Source organism: Chlorocebus sabaeus, chromosome 6, assembly GCF_047675955.1.
Source record: "Chlorocebus sabaeus isolate Y175 chromosome 6, mChlSab1.0.hap1, whole genome shotgun sequence".
Classification (NCBI taxonomy): Eukaryota; Metazoa; Chordata; class Mammalia; order Primates; family Cercopithecidae; genus Chlorocebus; species Chlorocebus sabaeus.
This window is the reverse complement of record NC_132909.1, coordinates 12470100-12494301: the sequence shown is the minus strand read 5'-3', so window position 1 is coordinate 12494301 and position 24202 is coordinate 12470100. Positions and strand designations below refer to the sequence as shown.

Here is a 24202-nt window from a genome sequence, read left to right as displayed (position 1 = left end):
GTCTCGAATTCCTGACCTCAGGTGATCCATCTGCTCAGCCTCCCAAAGTGCTGGGATTACAGACATGAGCCATGCACCCGGCTTAATTTTTTTATTTTTGATAGAGACAGGGTCTCCCTATGTTGTCCAAGCTGGCAGAGATTTTTGGTTGTTTGTTTGTATGTTTGAGAGGGAGTTTTGCTCTTGTTACCCAGGCTGGAGTATAATGGCGCGATCTCAGCTCACCGCAACTTCCGCCTCCTGGGTTTAAGCAATTCTCCTGCCTCAGCCTCCCAAGTAGCTGGGACTACAGGTGCCCACCAGGCTAATTTTTGTGTTTTTTAGTAGAGATGAGGTTTCACCATGTTGGCCAGGCTGGTTTCAAACTCCTGGCCTCCAGCAATCCACCCGCCTTGACCTCCCAAAGTGCTGAGATTACAGGCGTGAGCCACCATGCCCGGCCTCTCAACCTACAATTTCAACACACAAGGAAACATCCCACCATGAGTGAGAACCAGCAAACACAACAAACTGTAGGATTAGCTGCCTCCAAACTTCAGGTGATAGAATTATCAGGCATATATTTGAAACTAAAGGACACAAAAGAAGAATCCAAAACATAAAACAAAGGATTGGACTTGTGTGAAAAGAATCCCTTAGAAAGGGCTACTTTCAGGCTGGGCACGGTGGCTAATGGCCTATAATCCCAGCACTTTGGAAGGCCGAGGTGTGTGGATCATCTGAGGTCAAGAGTTTGAGACCAGCCTGGCCAACATGGTGAAACTCCGTCTCTCCTAAAAATACAAAAATTAGCCAGGTGTGGTGGCGGATGCCTGTAATCCCAGCTACTCGGGAGGCTGAGGCAGGAGAATTGCTTGAACTCAGGAGGCAGAGGTTGCAGTGAGCTGAGATCGCACTATTGTATCCCAGCATGGGCAACAGAGCGAGATCAAAAAAAAAAAAGAAGAAGAAGAAAGGGCTACTTTCATACTGCTTTGCCAAAAATCCTAACCACAATGATGAGCACGTATTGAGTCAAAACAGAACCAAAAGAAAAGAAAGTCAATTTCTGTGCAAACTACTTTTATTTATAAGGAAAGTTTCCCTATTTTGTTTATAAACATTAAACCAGTGCTGTGTGAAGGCACTTAATTGGGGAGAGGAGGGGCAGGGATCCTGGTAGAGACCAGTGTTTCTCACCCAGACCCCAAGACTGCTGGGAGAGATGGAGTCAGTGGTGACCCCCAGAAATATCCAGTGGTGTGGTCGCCCATCCCAGGCTCTGCTGGGCAGGTGGGTGGCTTGCTGGGGGATGTGATGGTGGCAGTAGGCATGGGAGGCACTTTGGACGGGATCTGATTTGGCAAAAGGAAGTGGTTTCCTCTCCCCAGTGATTTCCAGCCCCTCCCAGACCTCCCAAGGCTAAGGCAGATTCCTAAACTTAAGGCTGGGGTCCTCCTTCTCCCCTGAACTTCCAGGAGAACAGAGAACCGGTGGCGAGGACCACCACCAGCAGGGTGAGGGGTGCAGATAAAGGCAGCAAAAAACAGGGGGTGGTCTTCAGGGAAGGCAGGATTGCTTGTTTCTGTCGGCCTCAGAAACCTCCTTCTATCCTGCTAGACTTTACTCCTTTGAGGTTTCACCCTGGGGAAGAGCTGGGGAGAGACAGGATCTTCAGACATCAGGAGCTCCCACCTCCTCATCCCACACGCAAATCCGCTGCCTGTCTCCATCCTCCCACCCCTTCCTAAGGGAACCTCTCAGCACCTCCCAAACTGCTCCAGAATCCAAGTTCTGTGTCACCTCCAAGAGCCAGACGGAAGCTTCCAATCAGAGCCTCCACTGATGAAATGGAATATTTCCAGTCTCTCCTAACTGCCACAAGGAGAAGCCCACCTCTCTCTAACACCTTGGCTGTCTTTTTGGGTCCCACTTCCATATTTAAAAAAGTCTTGGCCAGGCGCGGTGGCTCAAGCCTGTAATCCCAGCACTTTGGGAGGCCGAGATGGGCGGATCACGAGGTCAGGAGATCGAGACCATCCTGGCTAACACGGTGAAACCCCGTCTCCACTAAAAAAATACAAAAAAACTAGCCGGACAAAGAGGCGGGCGCCTGTAGTCCCAGCTACTCAGGAGGCTGAGGCAAGAGAATGGCGTAAACCCGGGAGGTGGAACTTGCAGTGAGCCAAGATCCGGCCAATGCACTCCAGCCTGGGCGACAGAGCGAAACTCCGTCTCAAAAAAAACAAACAACAAAAAAAAATCTCCCCTCTCAGGGCCAGGCACGGTGGCTCACGCCTGTAATCCCAGCACTTTGGGAGGCCGAGGTGGGTGGATGACCTGAGCTCAGGAGTTCAAGACAAGCCTGGGCAACATGGAGAAACCCCGTCTCTACTAAAAATACAAAAAATTAGCTGGGCGTGGTGGTGCATGCCTGTAATCCTAGCTACTCAGGAGGCTGAGGCAGGAGAATCACTTGAATCCAGGAGGCGGAGGTTGCAGTGAGACAAGATCACACCACTGCACTCCAGCCTGGGTGACAGGGCCGAGGCTGTGTCTCAAAAAACAAAACACACACACACACACACACACACAAATAAATAAATAAATAAATAAATAAATAAATAAATAAATAAATAAATCTCTCCTCTCAGGAATGTAACAGAATCTTCCTTGTCTTCTCCCCTAATCCTAATAGACAATTTTCCTCAGTTATACTATAATTTTGTTAATGGATTTTTCCTCATTCTGCCCAGTGCAGTGTAATAAAAGCTTCCTCTCCACCTGTTATATATATAAATATATATTTATATATAATATATATTTTTATAAAAATATTTTTATAAAATTTTTATAAATACATATAATTATATATATTTTAAGACACAATCTCACTCTGTCACCCAGGCTGGACTGCAGTGGCACCATCAGGGCTCACTGCGTCAGCCTCCTGATTAGTTGGGATTACAGGTGCCCACCACCACACCCAGCTAATTTTGTGTGTGTGTGTGTGTGTGTTTAGTAGAGATGGAGTTTCACCATGTTGGTCAGGCTGGTCTCAAACTCCTGACTTCAGGAGATCCGCCCGCCTCGGACTCCCAAAGTGCTGGGATTACAGGTGTGAGCCACCTGGCCCAGCTCTCCATTTCCTTCTTGTACATTGCTGAATCCCCATGTCAGCCCTAGAGGTCCAGTCTTTTGCCCTCTCCCAGCCTTAATCTACAATTCTTTTTTTTTTTTTTTTTTTTTTTTTTGAGACGGAGTCTCGCTTTGTCGCCCAGGCTGGAGTGCAGTGGCGCGATCTCGGCTCACTGCAAGCTCCGCCTCCCGGGTTCCCGCCATTCTCCGGCCTCAGCCTCCGAGTAGCTGGGACTACAGGCGCCCGCCACCTCGCCCGGTTAATTTTTTGTATTTCTTAGTAGAGATGGGGTTTCACCATGTTAGCCAGGATGATCTCGATCTCCTGACCTCGTGATCCACCCGTCTCGGCCTCCCAAAGTGCTGGGATTACAGGCTTGAGCCACCGCGCCCGGCCAATCTACAATTCTTTAACTCAACCCACCATCATTAAAATGAGATTCTTCTTCGTGGCTTTCCTTGGCTAAAATGCATTATTCTTTAACCTTTCCACCAATACAATCAGGGATGATAATAAAAACATTGGATTAAGCATAAACCAATCAAATAACTAGTAAGGCAGCACTGGCCAGCACCCTACATCCTGATAGCTCTATAAACGGCTCTTCCAGCCAGATGCGGTGGATCATGCCTGCAATCCCAGGACTTTGGAGGTTGAGGCGGACAGGTCACCTGAGGTCAGGAGTTCGAGACCAACCTGGCCAACATGCCAAAACCCTGTCTACTAAAAATCCAGAAAAAACCCAAACAAACAAACAAAAAAAAACAAATTAGCCATGCTTGGTGGCACGCGCCTGTCATCCCAGCCACTCTTGACGCCAAGGAAGGAGAATCACTTGAGCCTGGGAGGCAGAGGTTGCAGTGAGCCCACATCTTATCACTGCACTCCAGTCTGGGTGACAAAGCAAGACTCCATCTCAAATAAATAAATAAAAATTGGCTGGCCGGGCACGGTGACTCAAGCCTTGTAATCCTAGCACTTTGGGAGGCGGAGGTGGGTGGATCACCAGGTCAGGATATCGAGACCGTCCCAGCTAACACGGTGAAACCCCGTCTGTACTAAAAATACAAAAAATTAGCCAGGTGTGGTGGTGGGCGCCTGTAGTCCCAGCTACTCAGGAGGCTGAAGCAGGAGAATGGCTTGAACCCAGGAGGCGGAGCTTGCAGTGAGCCGAGATTGCGCCCTTGCACTCCAGCCTGGGCGACAGAGCAAGACTCCGTCTCAAAAAAAAAAAAATTGGCCGGGCATGGTGGCTCATGCCTGTAATCCCAGCACTTTGGGAGACCGAGGCAGGCAGATCATTTGAAGTCAGGAGATCAAAAACAGCCTGGCCAACATGGTGAAACCCCGTTTCTACTAAAAATACAAAAAGTAGCCGGGTGTGGTGGTGGTGGGCTCCTGTAATCCCCGGCAGGAGAACTGGTTGAGCCCAGGAAGCAGAGGTTGCAGTGAGCAGAGATGGCGCCACTGCACTCCAGCCTGGGCGACAGGGCGAGACTCTGTCTCAGAAATAAATAAACAAAATTTAAAAATAAATAAATAAATAATAGAAATTTAAAAATAAAAGGGCTCTTCCTCCTCTACTCCCCTAACTATAAGGGACCTTTACCCCCGACATTACTATTAAATAGAATGAACTTTTTCTCTCCTCCCCATGAGCAATAATGAGCTTTTCTGACCTCCCTCGCCCAACATAACAGTTTGTCCCTGTCACCTCTTCTTTTTCCTGTGGGATCCCCCCTTTCCCCAGCCGTCGGGATGTCCCCATGACATCTCCCCTGGGCTCACCCCGAAGTAGTTCCGCGGCACGTAGCCCTCCTGGCCGTGCAGTGCGGCCCACCACCAGTCGGTCTCCTCCGGTCCATCCCTCCGCAGCACGGTGACCGACTCGCCCTCGCGGAAGGACAGCTCGTCCCCGAACTCGGCGCTGTAGTCCCAGAGAGCGTACACCGCCCCGCTGTTCATCAGCCCCATACTCTGCTCAACGTCTGAAACATGCCACGGAGGGGAAGGTGAGAACGTGGCCCAGGGGGTCCAAGAACAGAGGCCACGTGGGGACCAGGACAGGCCCTGGAATTTGGCGCCTGTCCCAGCAACCACCTGAAATCTTGTGTGTGCCCACGGCTGCGGATAGGAACAGGAGCTGGAGTCAGATGCCAGGACTGGCCGCCTTTGAGCATTCGAGGAAACTGGGGGAGGCATGCCAGTGGGCCACCCACTCCCGAGGCAGGGTCAGAGGCTCCCATTTCCTTTTTTTTTTTTTTTCTTTTTTCTTTTTTTGAGATGGAGTTTCGCTCTTGTCACCCAGGCAGGAGTGCAATGGTGCGGTCTCACTGCAACCTCCACCTCCCGAGTTCGAGCGATTCTCCCGCCTCAGCCTTCCAAGTAGCTGGGATTACAGGCGTGGGCCACCACGCCTGGCCAATTTTTGCATCTTTAGTAGAGACGGGGTTTCACCATGTTGGTCAGGCTGGTATCAAATTCCTGACCTCAAGTGATCCACCTGCCTCGGCCTCCCAAAGTGTTGGGATTACAGGCGTGAGCTACCTGACCCGGCCCTCCATTTCCTTCTTGTACATTGCTGAATCCTCGTGTCAACCCTAGCGGTCCAGTCTTTTGCCCTACCCTGGCGCTTAGCTTAGTCTCTAAGGAAGATTCACACCGTCCTTTAAGTTGGCTCATGGACTGCCTCTTTCTTTCTTTTCTTTTCTTTTTGGAGACAGAGTCTCGTTCTGTCGCCCAGGCTGGAGTGCAGTCGCGCGATTTTGGCTCACTGCGACCTCCACTTCCGGGTTCCAGCGATTCTCCGGCCTCGGCCTCCCGAGTAGCTGGGACTACAGGCGCACGCTGCCACACCCGGCTAATTTTTAAAATATTTTTAGTAGAGATGGGGTTTCACCCTGTTGCCTAGGCTGGTTTGGAAATCCTGAGCTCAGGCAATCCGTCTGTCTCAAGCCTCCCAAAGTGCTAGGATTACGAGTCACCGCACCTGGCTTTCTTTTCTTTCTTTCTTTTTTTTTTTTCTTTTATTTCTTTATTTTATTTTATTTTATTTTATTTTTTTTTTATTGAGACAAGGTCTCACTCTGCCACCCAGGCTGCAGGAGTGCAGTGGTGAAATCAAGCTCACTGCAGCCTCGAACTTCCAGATTCAAGAAATCCTCCTGCCTCAGCCTCCTCCTGATTCTTTATATTATTATTAAATATTTTGTAGGCTGGGTACAGTGGCTCACACCTATAATCACAGCACTTTGGGAGGCCAAGGTGGGCGGATCACCTGAGGTCAGGGGTTCGAGACCAACCTGGCCAACATGGCAAAACCCCATCTCTACTACAAATACAAAACAAATAAAAATGCAAAAAAGTTAGCGGGATGTGGTGGCACGTGCCTGTAATCCCAGCTACTGAGGAGCCTGAGGCAGGAGAATTGCTTTCACCCAGGAAGCAGAGGTTGCAGTGAGCTATGGCACCATTGCACTCTAGCTTGGGTGATAGAGCAAGACTCTGTCTCAAAAAATAAATAAATAAAAATTAAAATAAAATATTTTGTAGAGGTCAGGTGTGGTGGCTCACACCTGAATCTTAGCATTTTGGGAGGCGAAGGCGGGCAGATTGCCTGAGCTCAAGATTTTGGGACCAGCCTGGGCAACATGGCAAAACCCCATCTGTACTAAAAATACAAAAAATTAGTTGGGCATGGTGGTGAGCACCTGTAGTCCCAGCTACTCCAGAGGCTGAGGCAGAAGAATTGCTTGAATCCAAGAGGTGGAGGTTGCAGTGAGCCGAGATTGAGCCACTGCACTCCAGCCTGGCAGTCTCAAAAATAATAATAAAAATTAATAAATAAATATTTTGTAGAGACGGGGGTCTCTACAACGTCCTGTAGCCCGACCAGGCTCAACTTTCAAATATATAACCCTCTGTCTCACCCATAAGTCCTAGAACCTGCCTCACTCCAACTCTCCGTGAAGTTCCTCGCCGGCACCGAGATACAACTGGCTCCTCCAGGTGTGAAATGACCCTGTGCACAAGCCCTGTGCCTACTTCGCCCCGCCTGTCGGGGAAGCAGGTGATGCAGCCTGCCCCCTGGAGAGATAGGGTACAGCCTCGTGTCTTCCTACAAGCCCCTTTCCGGCCGCTGCAGCCTGCTCACCTGCCAGGGGTGTGGCAGTGCCTCTCCCACAAGTGGCAGAGCCCACCTGCCCGGAGCCCTATGCCAGGTGGATGGCAGGGTTGAAACGTTCAGTTCCTCACCCCTGAAGATGCTTTAAAGGTGAACAGACCAATCTTCACAGCCACTCTCCTCCCCAAAGGTGTCCAGCTCACATAGCACAGCCTCCATGTCCCCTTTTCCCTTAGGAGGGCACAGTCCCCTACCCCCGCAGGCGGTCCATCCCTCCTCCTCCTCCTCCTCCGCAATCCTGCCAAGTGGTTGGTGCAGCCCCCACACCTTTGTCTCCCTAGTACGGGGTAGTTGCGCCCCTCCCCGCTCCTGCGCACCAGCCAGGTACCCAGGCGCCAGCAGCCCTGCCTCGCACCTGCCAGGTAGGTGGCGCAGTCAGCATAACCCTCGCGGTAAGGGTCGCACTTCTCGAAGGCAGTGGCGCCGTCGCTGAGCGTGGTGGCGAAGATTGCAGCGCCGTGCTGCACCAGCGCCATGCAGATGACTGTGTCGTTGCATGACGCTGCGCAGTGCAAGGGTGTCCTAGACGTGGGGGTGGGGGGTTGCGGGGAGGGATGCATGAGAGGCTGCGCGTCCGCCCACGGGGGACCCAGCCCACCGCGTGGGTCGGGGCTCACCAGCCGTGGCTGTCGGGGGAGTTGACATTGGCACCCGTGGTGATGAGGAAGTCCACGATGGAGTAGTTGGCGCCGCAGATGGCATTGTGCAGGGCAGTGATGCCCTCCTCGTTGGGCTGGCTCGGATCGTTTATCTGAGTGCACGGGAGGAGAGGAAAGTCTCAGTCCCGCGGCTGGCATCTGCGCCGCCCCCGCCGCGCCCACCTCCCGCTCAGCAGCGCTCACCTCCTTCACCGCCTGCTGCACCACCTCCAGCTCCCCGGTCAGCGCCGCGTCCAGGAGGAGCACCAGAGGGTTGAGGCGCGCGCGGCGGGCCTTGCGCGGGGAGCCAGCCTTCCGCAGCACAGAGCGCGTCTCCTGGGGGACAGGGCGCAAAGGTCAGCGACTTGGAGGGATTGTTAGTATATCCACGACACAGAGTAGTAAACAGAGGTCCAGGGACCTGTGGCACCCATCTAGACAGGGGTAGGACTGGGATTCCCTTGGGGTGGGGTGCTGGGGTGCCTTCCATCTCCTCCTAGAGCCTCCAGTTCCCTGCCATAGACAGGGAATCCCGTGATTTGAGAATCTTGGACCTTGAAAGTTGAGAGAAAGCTGGGGGCCATGGGATTGGTGGCAAAGTAATTCTATCAGTTCAAAACAATGATTGTGGAAGCCAGTTATTCAATTCACACACAGTCTCACATTTCTTTTGTTAATGAATGCAAAGAGGCACACATGACAAAATCTTACCAGGTGTGTTCATTCCAGATGTTTGGAATCTGAGTATTTTATTATTATTCGTGCTTTCTTTTTTCTTTTCTTTTTTTTTTTTGAGACAGAGTCTCGCTCTGTCCCCCAGGCTGGAGTGCAGTGCAGTGGTGTGATCTCAGCTCACTGCAACCTCCGCCCCCCAGGTTCAAGCGATTCTCCTGCCTCAGCCTCCTGAGTAGCTGGGATTATAGGCATGGGCCACCACACCCGGCTAATTTTCATATTTTTAGTAGAGACAGGGTTTTGCCATGTAGTCCAGGCTGGTCTGGAACTCCTGACTTCAGGTGATCCACCCGAAAGTGCTAGGATTACAGGTGTGAGCCATTGCGCCCGGCCTCATGTGCTTTCTTATTTTTAATTTTCTTCCTATAAGATTCCTTTACTCTGGGCTGGGCGAGCACACACCCGTGGTCCCAGCTACTTGGGAAGCTGAGGCAGGAAGATTGTTTGAATGGAAGAGATGGAGGCTGCAGTGAGTCATGATCATGCCACTGCACTCTAGCCTGGGCAACACAGTGAGACCCCGTCTCAAAAGAAAAAAAATGAATTTACTTATTCCAAGTGTGTGAGTGCGTAGCATTTGTGATTCTGGTCTTTGCTGTCAGTGATTTTAAGATTCTGGAATTCAGAGATCCCAACAGCCATGGAAACCAAAATTCCCAGATGCTCAGTTATTTCAAGTTTTCCAATATGTTGTGATTGCAGAAATGCTAGGTTGTGCTATTTCAAATTGCTGAGGGGCCAGGACTTTGCAATCCCAAGATTCTGTGATTGAGAACTTTAATATTTTCCATTCGAATTTTATTTTTATTTTTATTTTTTTGGAGATAGAGTCTCACTCTGTCGCCCAGGCTGGAGTGTAGTGGCGCGATCTTCGTTCACAGCAAGCTCCGCCTCCCAGGTTCATGCCATTCTCCTGCCTCAGCCTCCCAAGTAGCTGGGACTACAGGTGCCCGCCACCACGCTTGGCTATTTCGTATTTTTAGTAGAGATGGGGTTTCACCGTGTTAACCAGGATGGTCTTGATCTCCTGACCTCGTGATCCACCCACCTTGGCCTCCCAAGGTGCTGGGATTACAGGTGTGAGCCACCATGCCTGGCCTAGAATTTCATTTTAAAAGACTAGAAGGAAATGCCTGGGTGTGATGGCCCATGTGTGTAATCCCAGCACTTTGGGAGGCTGAGGAGAGTGGATCACCTGAGGTCAGGCAGGAGTTCAAGATCAGCCCAGCCAACATGGTGAAACCCCGTCTCTACTAAAAATACAAAAATTAGCTGGGCATGGTGGCACATGCCTGTAATCCCAGCTATTCAGGCCGTGGCATGAGAATCACTTGAACCCAAGAGGCAGAGTTGTAGTGAGCTGAGATGGTGCTGCTGCACTCCAGCTTGGGTGACAGAGTGAGACTCCATCTCAAAAAAAAAAAAAAAAGACTGGAAGGAAATATTCAAAATGTTAATGATGGTTCTCTGTGAGTGGTGTGATTTTGTCCTCCTTCTTCTATTTTTATTTATTTTCCCCAAGCTCTCTATGGTGTTGTTGTATTTCTTTATAGTGGAAAGTGTTAATTTAAAATATAAATCTCACCTGGGCACAGTGGCTTATGCCTGGTTTGAGACCAGCCTGGACAACATAGTGAGAACTGTCTGTACAAAAAATGTTAAACATTATCCGGGAATGGTGGTGCATGCCTGTAGTCCCAGCCACGGGGGAGGCTGAGGCCTGAGGATCGATTGAGTCCAGTAGGTGGAGGCTGCAGTGAGCCATGATCTTGCCACTGCACTCCAGCCTGGGCAAAAGAGTGAGACTCTGTCTCAATAATAATAATAATAACCCTCTATTACAACATATCAGTGCATGAATTTGTGATTTTATAATTCAAAATATGAGTATCTTTAATTGTCAGATTTGGTGACTTCAAGAATCGGTAATAATCAGTCCATGATACTAACTTTATAATTTTTTTTTTTTTTTTTTTTAAAGAAGAGATTCCTTTTATTTTATTTTGAGACAGAGTTTCTCTCTGTTGCCCAGGCTGGAGTGCAGCGGCGTGATCTCGGCTCATTGCAGTCTCTGCCTCCCAGGTTGAAGCAATTCTCCTGCCTGAGCCTCCCGAGTAGCTGGGATTACAGACATGCACCACCAGGCTCGGCTAATTTTTGTATTTTTGGTAGAGACGGGATTTCACCATGTTGGCCAGGCTGGTCTTAAACTCCTGACCTCAAGTGATCCACCAGCCTTGGCCTCCCAAAGTGCTGGGATTACAGGCGTGAGCCACCGTGCCTGGCCTAACATTATAATTCTAAGATCCAGTCCAATCCTTTAAATGCTGTAGGGCTCTAAAATGTTACTATTCCAAGATGGTGACACTAGCGTTTGATTCTTACATTCTATGACTTTTTACGTTTCTCTGTGGCCAGGACTTTGTGATTCTACAATGGGATGCTCAACCATTTCAACATGCTGTTATTCTTCCCCTCTTGATTTCAAAATCCTCAGCCTCAAGGTTCCTTGCCTTTACTCTCAGGAGGGCCTGGGAATAGGCATTTTGGGGTGTCCACCTGACCCCTACTTCTCTGAGAAGTTATCTCTTCCCTCTGTTTACCCACACGGATTATTCAGGTCTATTTCATGTAGCTTAAACCCTCTTCCCAGTCAGCATGCAGGGACCGAGATCAGCAGGAGACCATCCCCTGGTCCAATGGTGACAGCAGTAAGAGCAGTTAACAGTTATGTGCCAGGTATTATGCTAACCACTACGTTAATGTATTTCATCTTGGCTGGGTGTGGTGGCTCACGCCTGTAATCCCAGCACTTTGGGAAGCCAGGGCAGGCAGATCACTTGAGGTCAGGAGTTCAAGCCAACATGGTGAAACCCCATCTCTACCAAAAATACAAAAATTAGCCGGGCGTGGTAGCATATGCCTGTAATCCCAGCTACTTGGGAGACTGACACAGGAGAATCGCTTTAACCCAAGAGGTGGAGTCCCGCACTCAGCTGAGACTCACTTTTTGTTTATTTATTTATTTAGAGATGGAGTCTTGCTGTGTCACCCAGGCTGGAGTGCAGTGGAGCGATCTCGGCTTATTACAACCTCCGCCTCTGGGTTTAAGTGATTCTCCTGCCTCACCCTCCTGAGTAGCTGGGATTACAGGCGAGCGCCACCACTCCTGGCTAATTTTTGTATTTTTTTACTAGAGACAGGGTTTCACCATGTTAGTCAGGCTGGACTCGAACCTCTGACCTCATGATCCGCCCACCTCAGCCTCCCAAAGTGCTGGGATTACAGGCATGAGCCACTGCACCCGGCTGAGACTCACTATTTTATAAGAGAGAGCAAAGCCAGGCACAGTGGCTCATGTCTCTAATCCCAGCACTTTGAGAGGCTGAGGCAGGCGGATCACTTGAAGTCAGGAGTTTGAGACCAGGGTGGCCAACACGGTGAAACCTCATCTTTACTAAAAACACAAAAATTAGCCAGGTGTGGTAGCACAGGCTTATAATCCCAGTTACTTGGGAAGCTAAGGTGGGAGGATGGCTTGAACCTGGGAGGCAGAGGTTGCAGTGAGCCAAGATCAAGCCACTGCACTCCAGCCTGAGTGACGGAGCAAGACTCTGCCTGGAAAAAAAAAAAAAAAAAAAAAGAGGAGAGAGCAGAGCAAACACAAGAGACACAGAGACAAAGAGGGAGAGAAGAGAGGGTGACTGCTTTGATTCAGGCAAGACTTCTCAGTCCCAGAATGAACTCACTGTTGTGCCAAGACTCAGTCATGTCCAGGAGCAAGACTCGAGATTGCTGAAGGAATGCCCGGGGCAGGGCACAGGTACAGGTTATTGGAGAGAAGGAGCAGAGTACAGTTCCATGTACCCACGACTCCCAGATGGCCCTCCATATGCTCACACACAGCTATGCCTAAAGACTACATTTCCCAGCATCCCATTACGATGGGGCTCCTGGCCAGTGGGAGCGGGCGGAATGATGTGTGAACTCCCAGGTTCTGCCTGAAAGGGGAAAGCACACTTTCTCTTCTTCTCTCTTCCTGGCTGGAGGGCAGACTCGGTGACAGCCATCTAGGGCCATGAGGGCAGGCTCACCCCCCCTGATGGATGGCAGAGCCTCAGGTAGATGGAGCCTGTGTCCTGACTCCAGTGAGCTGCCTACAGTCCTGGGCTGCAGACTCCTGGACTTTTACTCAAAAGAGGAGAAAACTTTGATCTCATCTAAGCCCCTGTATTTGGGGGGCTCTTTGCTATAGCCCTTGGATCCACGTAGCAAACATACCCCAGTTTCCTCCTGTATTACTTACCATGCTCTGTGGCTGCTCTGGTGGGCTGCTCTGGGACGGGGCCGGGGGTGGAATGGGAGCTGGTGGGGCAGGAGCAGGAGGCCCTGCCCTGGCCTCAGATCCCTCAGTGATGGTGGACAGCTCTGGCTCCGGCCCCCCGGGCCCTGGCCCCCCATGGCGATGGAAGAGGCGGCTGATGATCTGCTGGTACTGTTTCTTGTGGGTAGGGGGCAGGGCCACGGCAGGGGCCTGCTCCATGGAGCCCCTGCGTTTGAGGGGCCGGGGAATTTCCGCCAGCACCCGTGCCACCTCCTCCAGCTCGGGCACCGACTGTGCCTCCGGTGGCAGTGCTGGCTGCAGCCTCGTGGGGCTGAGAGGCCTTGCTACAGTGCCTTCATCCACATCGCCAGCCTCCAGCACTGGGGTCAGCAGCCCCTCTATCTCCAGCTCAGGCTCCAGCTCGGTGGGGGGTTTGGGGGGTCCTAGCCGGAACAAGAGCCCCATCAGAGGACAGGTCCCCAGGAGACAGCCAAGACTCCCTCTCCACAACTTCCAGGACATACAACCAGCACATGATTTTCTGTGTGACCTCAGGGAAGTTCCTTGCCCTCTCTGGGCTACACTTTCCTTGGGCTGTGAATAATATACAATTATGATGCCTCCCATTTATTGAGCAGTTAGTATGTGCCTGGAGCTTTACATGCCTACCTTACTGTAATCTCACCACTGCCTTGTGAGGTAGATAGACTGCCATCTCCACATTACTGAAAGGGAATCTGGGCCTCAGAGAGGACAAGTCAGTTGCCCAAAGCCATGCAGCTGGGACTTGAACTCAGTTCTGGCTGACTCTAGAATCCACTTCTATCAACCATGATAGATGTGACTTTCTGAGATCCTAAGAACTTCCTCTCCTAAGATCTCAGGCAGAAAACTCCAGCAGGAAGTAGAATCCTGGTGTTTAATGATTTCTTCTCTGTCTTACTCACTCTGGCAGTAAAGCAAGTGGAAATAAAAATACGCATTATTGGCTGAGTGGAGTGGCTCATGCCTGTAATCCCAGAACTTTGGGAGGCCAAGGCAGGCAGATCTCTTGAGGTCGGGAGTTTGAGACCAGCCTGGCCAACATGGTGAAATCCTGTTTCTACTAAAAATACAAAACAAAACAAAACAAAAAAAATTTGCTGGGTGTGGTGGCACCTGCCTGTAATTCCAGCTACTCGGGAGGCTGAGGCACAGGAATCACTTGAACCCAGGAGTCGGAGGTTGCAGTGAGCTGAGATTGCACCACTGCACTCCAACCTGGGTGACAGAGTGAGATTCCATCTCTCTCTCTCTATACACACACACACACACACACAACATTATGTATATAATGTATATATATTTATATATAGTATGTATATACATATAAATAATACACACACACATACACACACACACGTCTGGGTGTGGTAGCTCATGCCTGTAATCCCAGCACTTTAGGAGGCCGAGGTGGGCAGATCACCTGAGGTCAGGGATTTGAGTCCAGCCTGGCCAACATGGCAAAACCTCGTCGCTACTAAAAATACAAAAAATTAGTTGGGTGTGGTGGTGCATGCCTATAATCCCAGCTACTTGGGAAGCTGAGGCAGGAGAATCACTTGAACCTGGGAGGTGGAGGTTGCAGTGAGCTGAAATCTCACCATTGCACTCCAGCCTGGGCAACAAGAGTGAAACGCCATCTCAAAAAAAAAAAAAAAACCACACACACATACACATTATTTCATTGAATCCCCATCACAATTCTATAGGGTAGATACTATTAATCTCTCTTCACAGATGAGAAACAGAGGTTCAGACAAGTAATTTATCCTCAGTCACACAGCAAGTCAGCAGTGTTAGCCAGGATGGTCTTGATCTCCTGATCTTGTGATCCGCCCGCCTCGGTCTCCCAAAGTGCTGGGATTACAGGTGTGAGCCAGCATGCCTGAGCTTTTTTTTTTTTTTTTTTTTTTTTTTTTGTATTTTTTAGTAGAGACAGGGTTTCACCGGGTTTGCCAGGATGGTCTTGATCTCCTGACTTTGTGATCCGCCCACCTCGGCCTCCCAAAGTGCTGGGATTACAGGCCCGAGCCACCGCGCCCAGCCTTCTTTTGTATTTTTGATAGAGATGGGATTTCGTCATGTTGGCCAGGCTAGTCTCGAACTCCTGACCTCAAGTGATCTGCCTACTTCGGCCTCCCAAAGTGTTGGGATTATAGGTGTGAGCAACTGCACCTGGCCCATCAGGTGCTGTTTTAAGGACTTTATATGAATTTAATAACATATGTCAATAAGATAGATTCTACCACTATTTGCCTTTTTTTTTTTTTTTTTTGAGACAGAATCTCGCTCTGTCACCCAGGCTGGAGTGCAGTGGCGCAATCTCAGCTCACTGCAACCTCCACCTCCCAAGTGATTCTACTGCCTCAGCCTCCTGAGTAGCTGGGACTACAGGCACCTGCCACCACACCCAGATAATTTTTTTTTTTTTTTTTTTTTTTTTTGAGACAGAGTCTCGCTCTGTCACCCAGGCTGGAGTGCAGTGGCCGGATCTCAGCTCACTGCAAGCTCCGCCTCCCGGGTTGAGCCATTCTCCTGCCTCAGCCTCCCGAGTAGCTGGGACTACAGGCACCCGCCACTTCGTCCGGCTAGTTTTTTGTATTTTTTAGTAGAGACGGGGTTTCACCGTGTTAGCCAGGATGGTCTCGATCTCCTGACCTCGTGATCCGCCCATCTCGGCCTCCCAAGGTACTGGGATTACAGGCTTGAGCCACCGCGCCCGGCCACACCCAGATAATTTTTGTATTTTTAGTAGAAATGGGGTTTCATCATATTGGCCAGGCTGGTCTCAAACTTCTGACTTTGTGATCCACCCGCCTTGGCTTCCCTAAGTGCTGGGATTACAAGTGTGAGCCACTGCGCCCGGCCCATTATTTGCCTTTTACACTTAAGAAAATTGAGGCCCAGAGAGGTTAAGTGACTTGCCTAAGGTCACACAGTGTGGAACCAGGCAGTCTGGCTTCAGGGTCCACACTTAACCTTTGCGCTGTCCCTGACTCCTACCCAAATTCCCAAGCTCACCTGGCCTAGCTCTCTGCAGGGACAGTGCTTGTAAAGGGGCATTTGGTTGTGATCTCCCCACCTCCCCAGGGCTGGTCTGGTCCCCCTGACAATTTGTTCTCCCTTCACCCAGTCCTCTAGGGCCCTCATTGCTGACTCACCTTCGTTCACAGGGGGCCATGTCTGTTGGGGAGGCTGGGGGGCTGGGGTAGGGGGTTGGGGCTGTGGCTGGGGCTGTGGGGGCAGCTGGGGCTGTGGTTGTGGCTGGGGCTGTGGTTGTGGCTGGGGCTGGGGAGGCAGCTTAGGCAGGGGTGCTCTGGTGAAGAGGGGGGAACCAGGGAGCATGGCGCGGCTGGCCCCGTGCTCCCAGAAGGCATTCTGCAGCTTGAAGATCATGCTGAGGGGGATGGGACGCTGGCGCGGGGCCCCGCGGGGCTGGGGGCTGGAGGGGGGCATGGGGATGCGGCTGACGGGCTGCCAGCTGCGAGGCAAAGTGCCTGACGGCCCCGCGGAGCCCAGCGAGCGGCGGTAGCTGCCCGCGTCGGAACGCCGGTCGCTGGCCAGAGGAGAGACTTTGTAATTGCGCGGCAGGGTGGCGCTGGTGAGGTTGTCCTGGGGAAGAGGGCAGGGAGAAGGGGATCGGTTGAGAGAGGGAAGGTGGAGGGGAGGTAGGGAGAGGAGGTGAGGGAAGCCCTGGGAGTGAGGGAGAAGAAAGGGTGAGGAAGGGGCAGAAACCTGGCGCAGTGAAGGGAGAGCATGGGAAAGGGCGCGGAGACCCAGATTGCAGCCATCAGGGAGAGACTGGCCGTGACCCCGCTCCCCGACCCGGCTCCTCGACCTTCCCCAGCCTCTCCTCCCCAGGCGTTGCCTCCTCACCTTGCCGGTGCCCCCCAGTCCATCCAGGCTGCTCTCCCTCCAAGGCAACAACTGCAGGCTCGGCGAGGCAGGCCGGGCGAAGACATCCAGGCCTATGGAGCGAGAATCGTCAGGGTCTGGGGGGCTGCCTCTCCTCTAGGTCGTCCACTCACCGGGCCTCCACCACTCACGTTCATAGCTCGCTGTCTGCGAAGGCTTCTTCTCGTACGCCACGTCCAGGTCAGACTCGTTCCAGGCTTTCGGGGGCCGCCGGCGCAGTGTCAGGTCGTCTGGGGAGAAGTTTCCAGTGAGGATGAGATGGAGGGGTGGTGAGTCCCGGATCCCTCCTCCCGCTTCGGGCCCCCGGGTTCACCTTGCGCGCGCAGAGGCGGGGCGAAGGCGCTACCGCCCGAGCCCAGCAGGGAGCTCCCGAAGGCAGACGCCGCCGGTGCGTCGTAGGCAGTGGCAGGGGGACGCGGTGAAGGCCCGCGCTCTGGGAAGAAGGCCTGGGGCCCCTCCGCCAGGGGGCTGCCGCGGGGGGAGGCTGCGCGGCCCAGGAAGTCGAAAGGCGTGGGAGGACCCTGCTGGCGTAGCGGGCCTGGCCCGGGCCGCGGGGAGGGCGCACGGCCAAGGGAGCTGCCTGCGCCATCGAAGGCGCGGGGTCTGGGCGAGGGCGCGCGGTCCAAGCTGCCGTAGGCGTCCGGCTGCAGGTAGAGCGGGGTGCGTGGTGACGACGGCCGGCCTTTGGGGGACAGCGGGCTGTAGGGGTGTAGGGTTGGGGCACTCTCTGATCGCCCGAATGGGGTGTCTGCGCCGTCGGTGGCCGCCTTCCGGGGGGACCCTCGGCTGCCGAAGGGCTCAGGGATCGAGCTGGAGCTGTACCGGGGCGGCTGTGGGGAGGCCAGAACATTGAGGGACGGATCAAAGAAGACATTAGTGGAAGGGTTGGTGTGTGTGAGGGGGTGTCAGGAGAGATCACTGGAGGTCAACCCAGAGGAGGCCGACCGACGATGGAAATTCAGGCACAGAGAGCCCAGGTGAGGAGTGGTGGGGAGACAGCCGTGGCTAGCCCATTACGCTATGTCGCCTTTATGCCGCTTAGGTAAACGTCTTTCCTTCCGATGGTCCCGTTACATGTCCACCTCCACTGGTCCCCTCTTTCTTTTCTTTTCTTTTCTCTCTCTCTCTCTCTTTTTTCTTTCCTTGGCTCACTGCAGCCACGACCTCCCTGACTTAGTGTGATCCTCCCACCTCAGCCTCTTGAGTAGCTGGGATTACAGGCATGCACCACCACACCAGGCTAACTTTTGTATTTTTAGTAGAAACAGGGTTTCGCCGTGTTAGCCAGGTTGGTCTTGAACTCCTGACCTCAAGTGATCTGCCTGCCTCCCAAAGTGCTGAGATTACAGGCGTGAGCCACCGTGCCCGGCCAGATTTTTAAAAAATTATTTGTAGAGGCTGGTCTCGAACTCTTAGGCTCAAGCAATTCTCTCGCCTCGGCCTTCCAAAGTGTTGGGATTCCAGGCCTGAGCCATCGCGCCTGGCCTGGTCCCCTTTTTTCAAGTTCCCTTGAAGAGCCCACAACCTGCATAACTATATGGGACAATCTTGCCTGAAATCCAGGCCTCTGGTCTGGGGTCTGGAGAGAAGCTGGCTTTAGAGGTCAAGGCGGGAACCAGGCTTACCCTAGAAGGGGGTCCGGCCTGCGGGCCAGGAGGCGCGGGAGAGTCTGACCACAGCGACTCCAGCTGCTTGGTCAGTTCATCCACCTTGGCCGCCGCCGTGTCCAGCTCCATCTGCTTCAGATCCATGTGTTTCATGGCCAGCGCTGGGGAGGCGGAGTGGAGGTAAGGACCAGGCCTCCTGGAAGGGGCCGGCCTCAGCACCCCCCCGCCCGCTGCCGAGGACCCCGCCCCGCCAGCCCCCCTCCCACTCCAGCTCACACTGGAAGTTCATGTCCAGAAAGTCCCGCGCGCTCTGGAATGCCTCGCTGTCCATGGTGCCGGCCGGAGCGGGCGCCTGCATGGTGGGGAGGGAGGGAGCCGGCTAAGACCCCGCCCCTCTAGACTCCGCCCTCAGGGAGCCAGGGGCCGTCAGGAGCCGGACAACGCCTTAACTCAGTTCCTTCCCCCGGAAGCCCTTTACCCTTTCACCTCCCCAGCTGGGAAATGCCAACTCCTCCAAAGCCAAGTCCATGAGCCACGGAGAAGTCCAAACCCAGTCTAAAGGCTCCGGATAATTCACTTTCTGTCTTTTTTTTTAAGACGGAGTCTCGCTCTGTCGCCCAGGCTGGAGTGCAATGACGCGATCTCGGCTCACTGCAACCTCCACCTCCCGGGTTCAAGCGATTCTCTTGCCTAGCTGGGGCTACAAGCGCATGCCATTACGCCCGGCTAATTTTTGTAGTTCTGGGATTACAGGCGTGAGTCACCGCGCCCGACTGTGTCCATCTCTTTATCTCAGTCCTAAGAAGACCTGAATCACTCCTTGAACAATTATCTATTGATCACCTGCAATGTGCCGGTAAACAGGATGAAATAACTATGAATTAGTGAATGTTTACGAGAGACCAGAACACACCGTGCTAGATCCTGTTTTTTTGTTTTTTTGTTTGTTTGTTTTTTGTTTTTGTTTTAATAATAATAATTCTGCTGTCTGCTGTGTACTAGAACCCATGCCTACTGCTTGGGGTATAATGTAGTAAATGTAGTAAAAACAACAACCGCCGGGCGCGGTGGCTCACGCCTGTAATCCCAGTACTTTGGGAGACCCAGGCGGGCGGATCACGAGGTCAGGAGATTGAGACCATCCTGGCTAACACAGTGAAACCCCGTCTCTACTAAAAAGACAAAAATGTAGCCGGGCATGGTGACCGAAGCCTGTAGTTCTAGCTAGTCGGGAGGCTGAGACAGGAGAATGGTGTGAACCCGGGAGGCGGAGCTTGCATGGAGCCTTGGCAACAGTGCGAGACTCCATCCAGAAAGAAAAGAAAGAAAAGAAAAGAAAAAAGAAAAGAAAAGAAAAGAAAAGAAAAGAAGGAAAGAAAGAAAGAAGTATTAAAAAAAATACACAACAATAACCAGCCAGGCGCAGTGGCTCGTGCCTGTAACCCCAGCACTTTGGGAGGATGAGGTGGATGAATCGCTTGAAGCCAGGAGTTCGAGACCAGCCTGACCAATATGGTGAAACCCCATCTCTACCAAAAATACAAAAGTTAGCTGGGCATGGTGGCATGTGCCTGTAATCCCAGTTACTCAGGAGGCTGAGGCACAAGACTCACTTGAACCTGAGAGGCACAGGTTGCAGTGAGTATAGACTGTGCCACTGCACTCCAGCCTGGGTGACAGAGCAAGGCTCTTTTAAAAAATAATAATTATTATTGAGAGGCCACTCCCTTCTAGAGTGGTGAGAAATGACGTGCACTCAAAGCTTCATTCAATAGTCAAAACCACCCTAGCAGGCAAGAAAGCATGGCTCAGAAACATATATTCAAGGTCACCCTGCAAGAAGTTGGTAGTTATGGGTTTCACACCCGGATCTAACTTATTCTGGGTCATCTCCACCAGATTAGAGGGGTCCCAGAGGGAAGCGACTGCTCAGCTTCCTTTCCTTAGGGTCCCCATCCAGTGGGAGGTCTGGCTCTCACTGATCCATTGTTAGCAAGAGGAACAGGGAAGTGGCCAGGGGCGGAGGGGTAGCTGTGGTCACTGGCCCAGTGGGAGGGAGCTAGGCCACCAGGAACCGGTCAGGCCAGCACCTTCCCTATCCCCATGCTAGCCGCCACGCCCACCAGCTCTGCAACCACCCTGCTGCATCCACCGCTTAGCTCTGGCGGTACAGGCAGCAGGGCAGGCTGGGTCATGCTGATACCTGCCTCTGTCTGGAAAGTCAAAGGAACAGAACCTGTTCAAGCTGGCGGCTCATTTGGATAAACAGGGAGTGTGTGACTTTGGGCACTGAGTCCTCTCCACTCACTGGGCCTCAGTCTCCCCAACAGTGAAAGGAGGCAAATCACTTTTTTTTTTTTTTCTTTTGAGACAGGGTCTCACTCTGTCACCCAGGCTGCAATTGTGACTCACTGCAGCCTCTCAACCTCCCAGCTCAAGTGGTCCTCCCACCTCAGCCTCCTGAGTAGCTGAGACTATAGGTACAGGCTCGCGCTACCACACCTAGCCAATTTTTAAAAAAAATTTTGTAGAGACAGGGGTCTCACTTTGTTGCTCAGGCTGGTTTTGAACTCCTGGGCTCAAGCAATCATCCCGCCTCAGCCTCCCAAAGTGCTGAGATTACAGGCATGAGCCACCACACCTGGCCAAACCAGCTATTCTGAAAGGCCCCTTTAATCTCTATGAGCCCTAGACTCTGAAACTGTAAGAACCCTACGACTGTAACTAAAGTTCTTTTTTTTTTTGAGACAGAGTCTCGCTCTGTCACCTAGGCTGGAATGCAGTGACGTGATCTCGGCTCACTGCAAGCTCCGCCTTCCAGGTTCACACCATTCTCCTGCCTCAGCCTCCCCAGTAGCTGGGACTACAGGAGCCCACCACCTCGCCCAGCTAATTTTTTGTATTTTTAGTAGAGATGGGGTTTCACCATGTTAGCCAGGATGGTCTCGATCTCCTGACCTCGTGATCCACCCACCTCGGCCTCCCAAAGTGCTGGGATTACAGGCGTGAACCACCACACCCTGCCTGACTGTAACTAAAGTTCTATGGAGTCTAAACCCCTCAGCTAAAGAGCCTATTGTTGGAAAGCTCTGAGTCCAAGATTCTATCTTTGGAACATTCTAGAATTCTCCAATTTGTCTAACCCAGAATTCTGAGTCTTTCTGTACCACATTCTACCTAACCCAGGATTGCACTGCCCTGGAAGTCTAGATGGATGGTATAGTGGGGCTGGTAAAAGCACGAGTAAGAAGTCAGACTTCAAGAATTCAAATCTGAGGTCCGGGCATAGTAGCTTTCGCCTGTAATGCTTGCACTGTGGGAGGCCGAGGTGGGAGGACTGCTTGAGGCCAGGAGTTCAAGACCAATCTGGCCAACATAGTGAGACCCCATTTCTTAAAAAATAATAAAAAAAAGAAATAATCAAATCTGGCAGCACCACCGTCCAACCCTGACCAGAGTACCTCAGTTTCCTAATCTGTAAAATGGGGATAAATAACAGTTCACCTCATAGGACTATTGTAAGAATCCACCTGGTCAGAAGGTACAGGAAGAATTCAGGGCTCTGAGAATTGAGACCTTAGGAAGAAGAGACTACAGGAATCAAAACTCAGGCATTTAGAATTTCAGAGATACACAAACAATATTTTGTTAACTGTCTGTTAAAATAGATACATGAGCAAGTCTGTGCAGCCTCCAATGCCAGCATTCCCGCAGTAAGTGACTCTTTTTTTTCTTTTTTTTCCGTAGAGACTTGGTCTCCCTTGCGCCTGCGCTTAGGCTGGTCTCGAACTCCTAGCCTCATGGGATCCTCCCCGGCTCGATCTCCCAAAGTATCGGGATTACAGGCGTGAGCCACGGCGCCATGATCCCCAAATTTCCAAGATTCTCAGATTCCATGCTGACATCCTCTGGGTCTAAAGAAATGCCAACCCTGGGTGTGGGGCTGTGGCGGGGACAGGCGATGGGGACGTCGGGGCCACCAGGGGGCGGTCACGCCCCGAACCCTGCCAGGAGGGCGGACTGCGCCTGAGCTCAGGCCCCGGGAATGCGCAGCGGGCCCGGGCAGGTGCTGTACATCCCGCGGCGAGGGAGCGGGGCCGGGCGGGATACAAGGGCGGGGCGCGGGGGTGGCGCGGGCCGTGTGTCTGTTCCCAGGCCTCTGCCCCTGACCTCCGCCTCCGAGTCCTCTCCCCTGGGCTCCCCTCCAGCTCTAGCTCCTAGCTCTCCCGCGGGCTCCAGTCCAGCCGCAGGTACTCTCCCCTGGGCTCCTCTCTCCGCTCCACCCCTGGCTCTCCTTCCCTGGCCTCCTCTGCACCCCAGCCAGGTTCTTTAGGGCTAAGGATCCTGTGGACTTCCTGGAGAAGTCATCTTCAGTAGGAACCGGGTCAGAGAGCCAGACTGAGCTGGGAACACCCAGGCTGGACTCCTACATCCCTGTCGGGTCACATTGAATCTGGGAGAGGCTCCACTGTCTCTGGGACTCGGTTTCCTCCTTTGTGGACCTTTGTCTGTGGAATGGGCTAGGGCCTTTCCTGCTCTAAGCCTCTACTTGGGCTTGTTATTTAGCTTCTCTGTGCCTGTTTCCTCGTGTGGACCATGGGAGGAATTAATACCTTCACCTCAAAGGGGTATGAGGATTGAGTGACATTTATAAGCCGTGATTAGAACAATGCCGTGCGCGAAATACAGTTCACACATACAGGATTCATAATTACCAGATGTCTTTGGCTGTCCATTATAACACAGGGTCTGGCAACAGAGTGAGGGGTCGAGACTCAATGTAATTTTTTTTCCCCCTAAAAGGGTCCTTTCAACTCTTTCTGAGATCATACAAGCCCTGAGTTTTGACACCCAGGGTCTCAACTTCCTGAGCCCTTGCCTCTCAGAGTCCTCAATTCCCCCTGTACATTCCTGAGTCTGGCCAGTGATCACTCTCAGTCACTTAGGGATGGGGGGCTGGGAGAGCCCTGGAAGATTCCAGACAGAAGCTGGCAAAAGCCCAGGGTGTGAGCAATATCCACCCTCCAGCCTCCGTTTCTCCATTCGTAATGAGGAGTCCTTCCTTGAGGTCAGCAAATCTTATTCAAAGGGAAACCTCTCTGCCACCCAAGACTCCTCTAGACAATGAGAACTTTCCTACCTACCTACCAGCTCTGAGCTTGGCACACCAGAGCCCTGTCTTGGCAGCCACGGTTATTATTTTTAATTTCATTTCAGTCTATCATCAAATGTCCTTCAAGTCCAGACATTGGGAAACACCCATCTCATCAGATGCCCGCCTCCCCCATTCTGTTTTTAATCCCCCCTCTTAGGACGCATGGGGGTGGAGAGAAGGGGGAGACAGACAGAGGGAGGTGCCTGGTCCTGCCCTCCCCCGGCCTCAAGGACAGACAGACACCTCCAGAATTAGCCTCTGTCCCTCCCTTATCTCCCACAATACCTCAGGTCAGACAGATGGGCGTGGAGGTGACATTTCTCACCTCAGGGTCAGGGCAAGGAGCCCTGAGGCAGAAGGTTAGTGAGAAAATCTGGCTGGGGCGAGGAGAATCCCGTCCCCCAGAGAGCTGCAGAAGGAGGAGGCAGAATCCTGACCCCACAAACTGCTGCCTGTGTGAGCTCCAAGCCTCAGTTTACCCCTTC

General features: G+C 52.2%; 1 protein-coding gene across 4 annotated transcripts in view; it reads right to left on the bottom strand.

Moving 5' to 3' along the window:
* Positions 1 to 1045: 1045 nt before the first annotated feature.
* PPP1R13L (protein phosphatase 1 regulatory subunit 13 like) overlaps positions 1046 to 24202 on the bottom strand; it is a 25352-nt gene continuing 2195 nt past the window's right edge. For all 4 annotated transcript variants that reach the window (XM_037991829.2, XM_037991831.2, XM_037991826.2 and 1 more), the window contains 12 exons: positions 18839 to 18914; positions 18581 to 18723; positions 17269 to 17785; positions 17087 to 17185; positions 16917 to 17008; positions 16202 to 16652; positions 12981 to 13441; positions 8144 to 8275; positions 7919 to 8052; positions 7657 to 7823; positions 4907 to 5106; positions 1046 to 1634 (listed from right to left, as the gene is read on the bottom strand). In XM_037991829.2, the coding sequence (XP_037847757.2) occupies positions 1596 to 1634; positions 4907 to 5106; positions 7657 to 7823; positions 7919 to 8052; positions 8144 to 8275; positions 12981 to 13441; positions 16202 to 16652; positions 16917 to 17008; positions 17087 to 17185; positions 17269 to 17785; positions 18581 to 18723; positions 18839 to 18893 (2490 nt within the window). In that variant the 5' untranslated portion in view covers positions 18894 to 18914 and the 3' untranslated portion in view covers positions 1046 to 1595. The remainder of the gene's footprint in view (positions 1635 to 4906; positions 5107 to 7656; positions 7824 to 7918; positions 8053 to 8143; positions 8276 to 12980; positions 13442 to 16201; positions 16653 to 16916; positions 17009 to 17086; positions 17186 to 17268; positions 17786 to 18580; positions 18724 to 18838; positions 18915 to 24202) is intronic.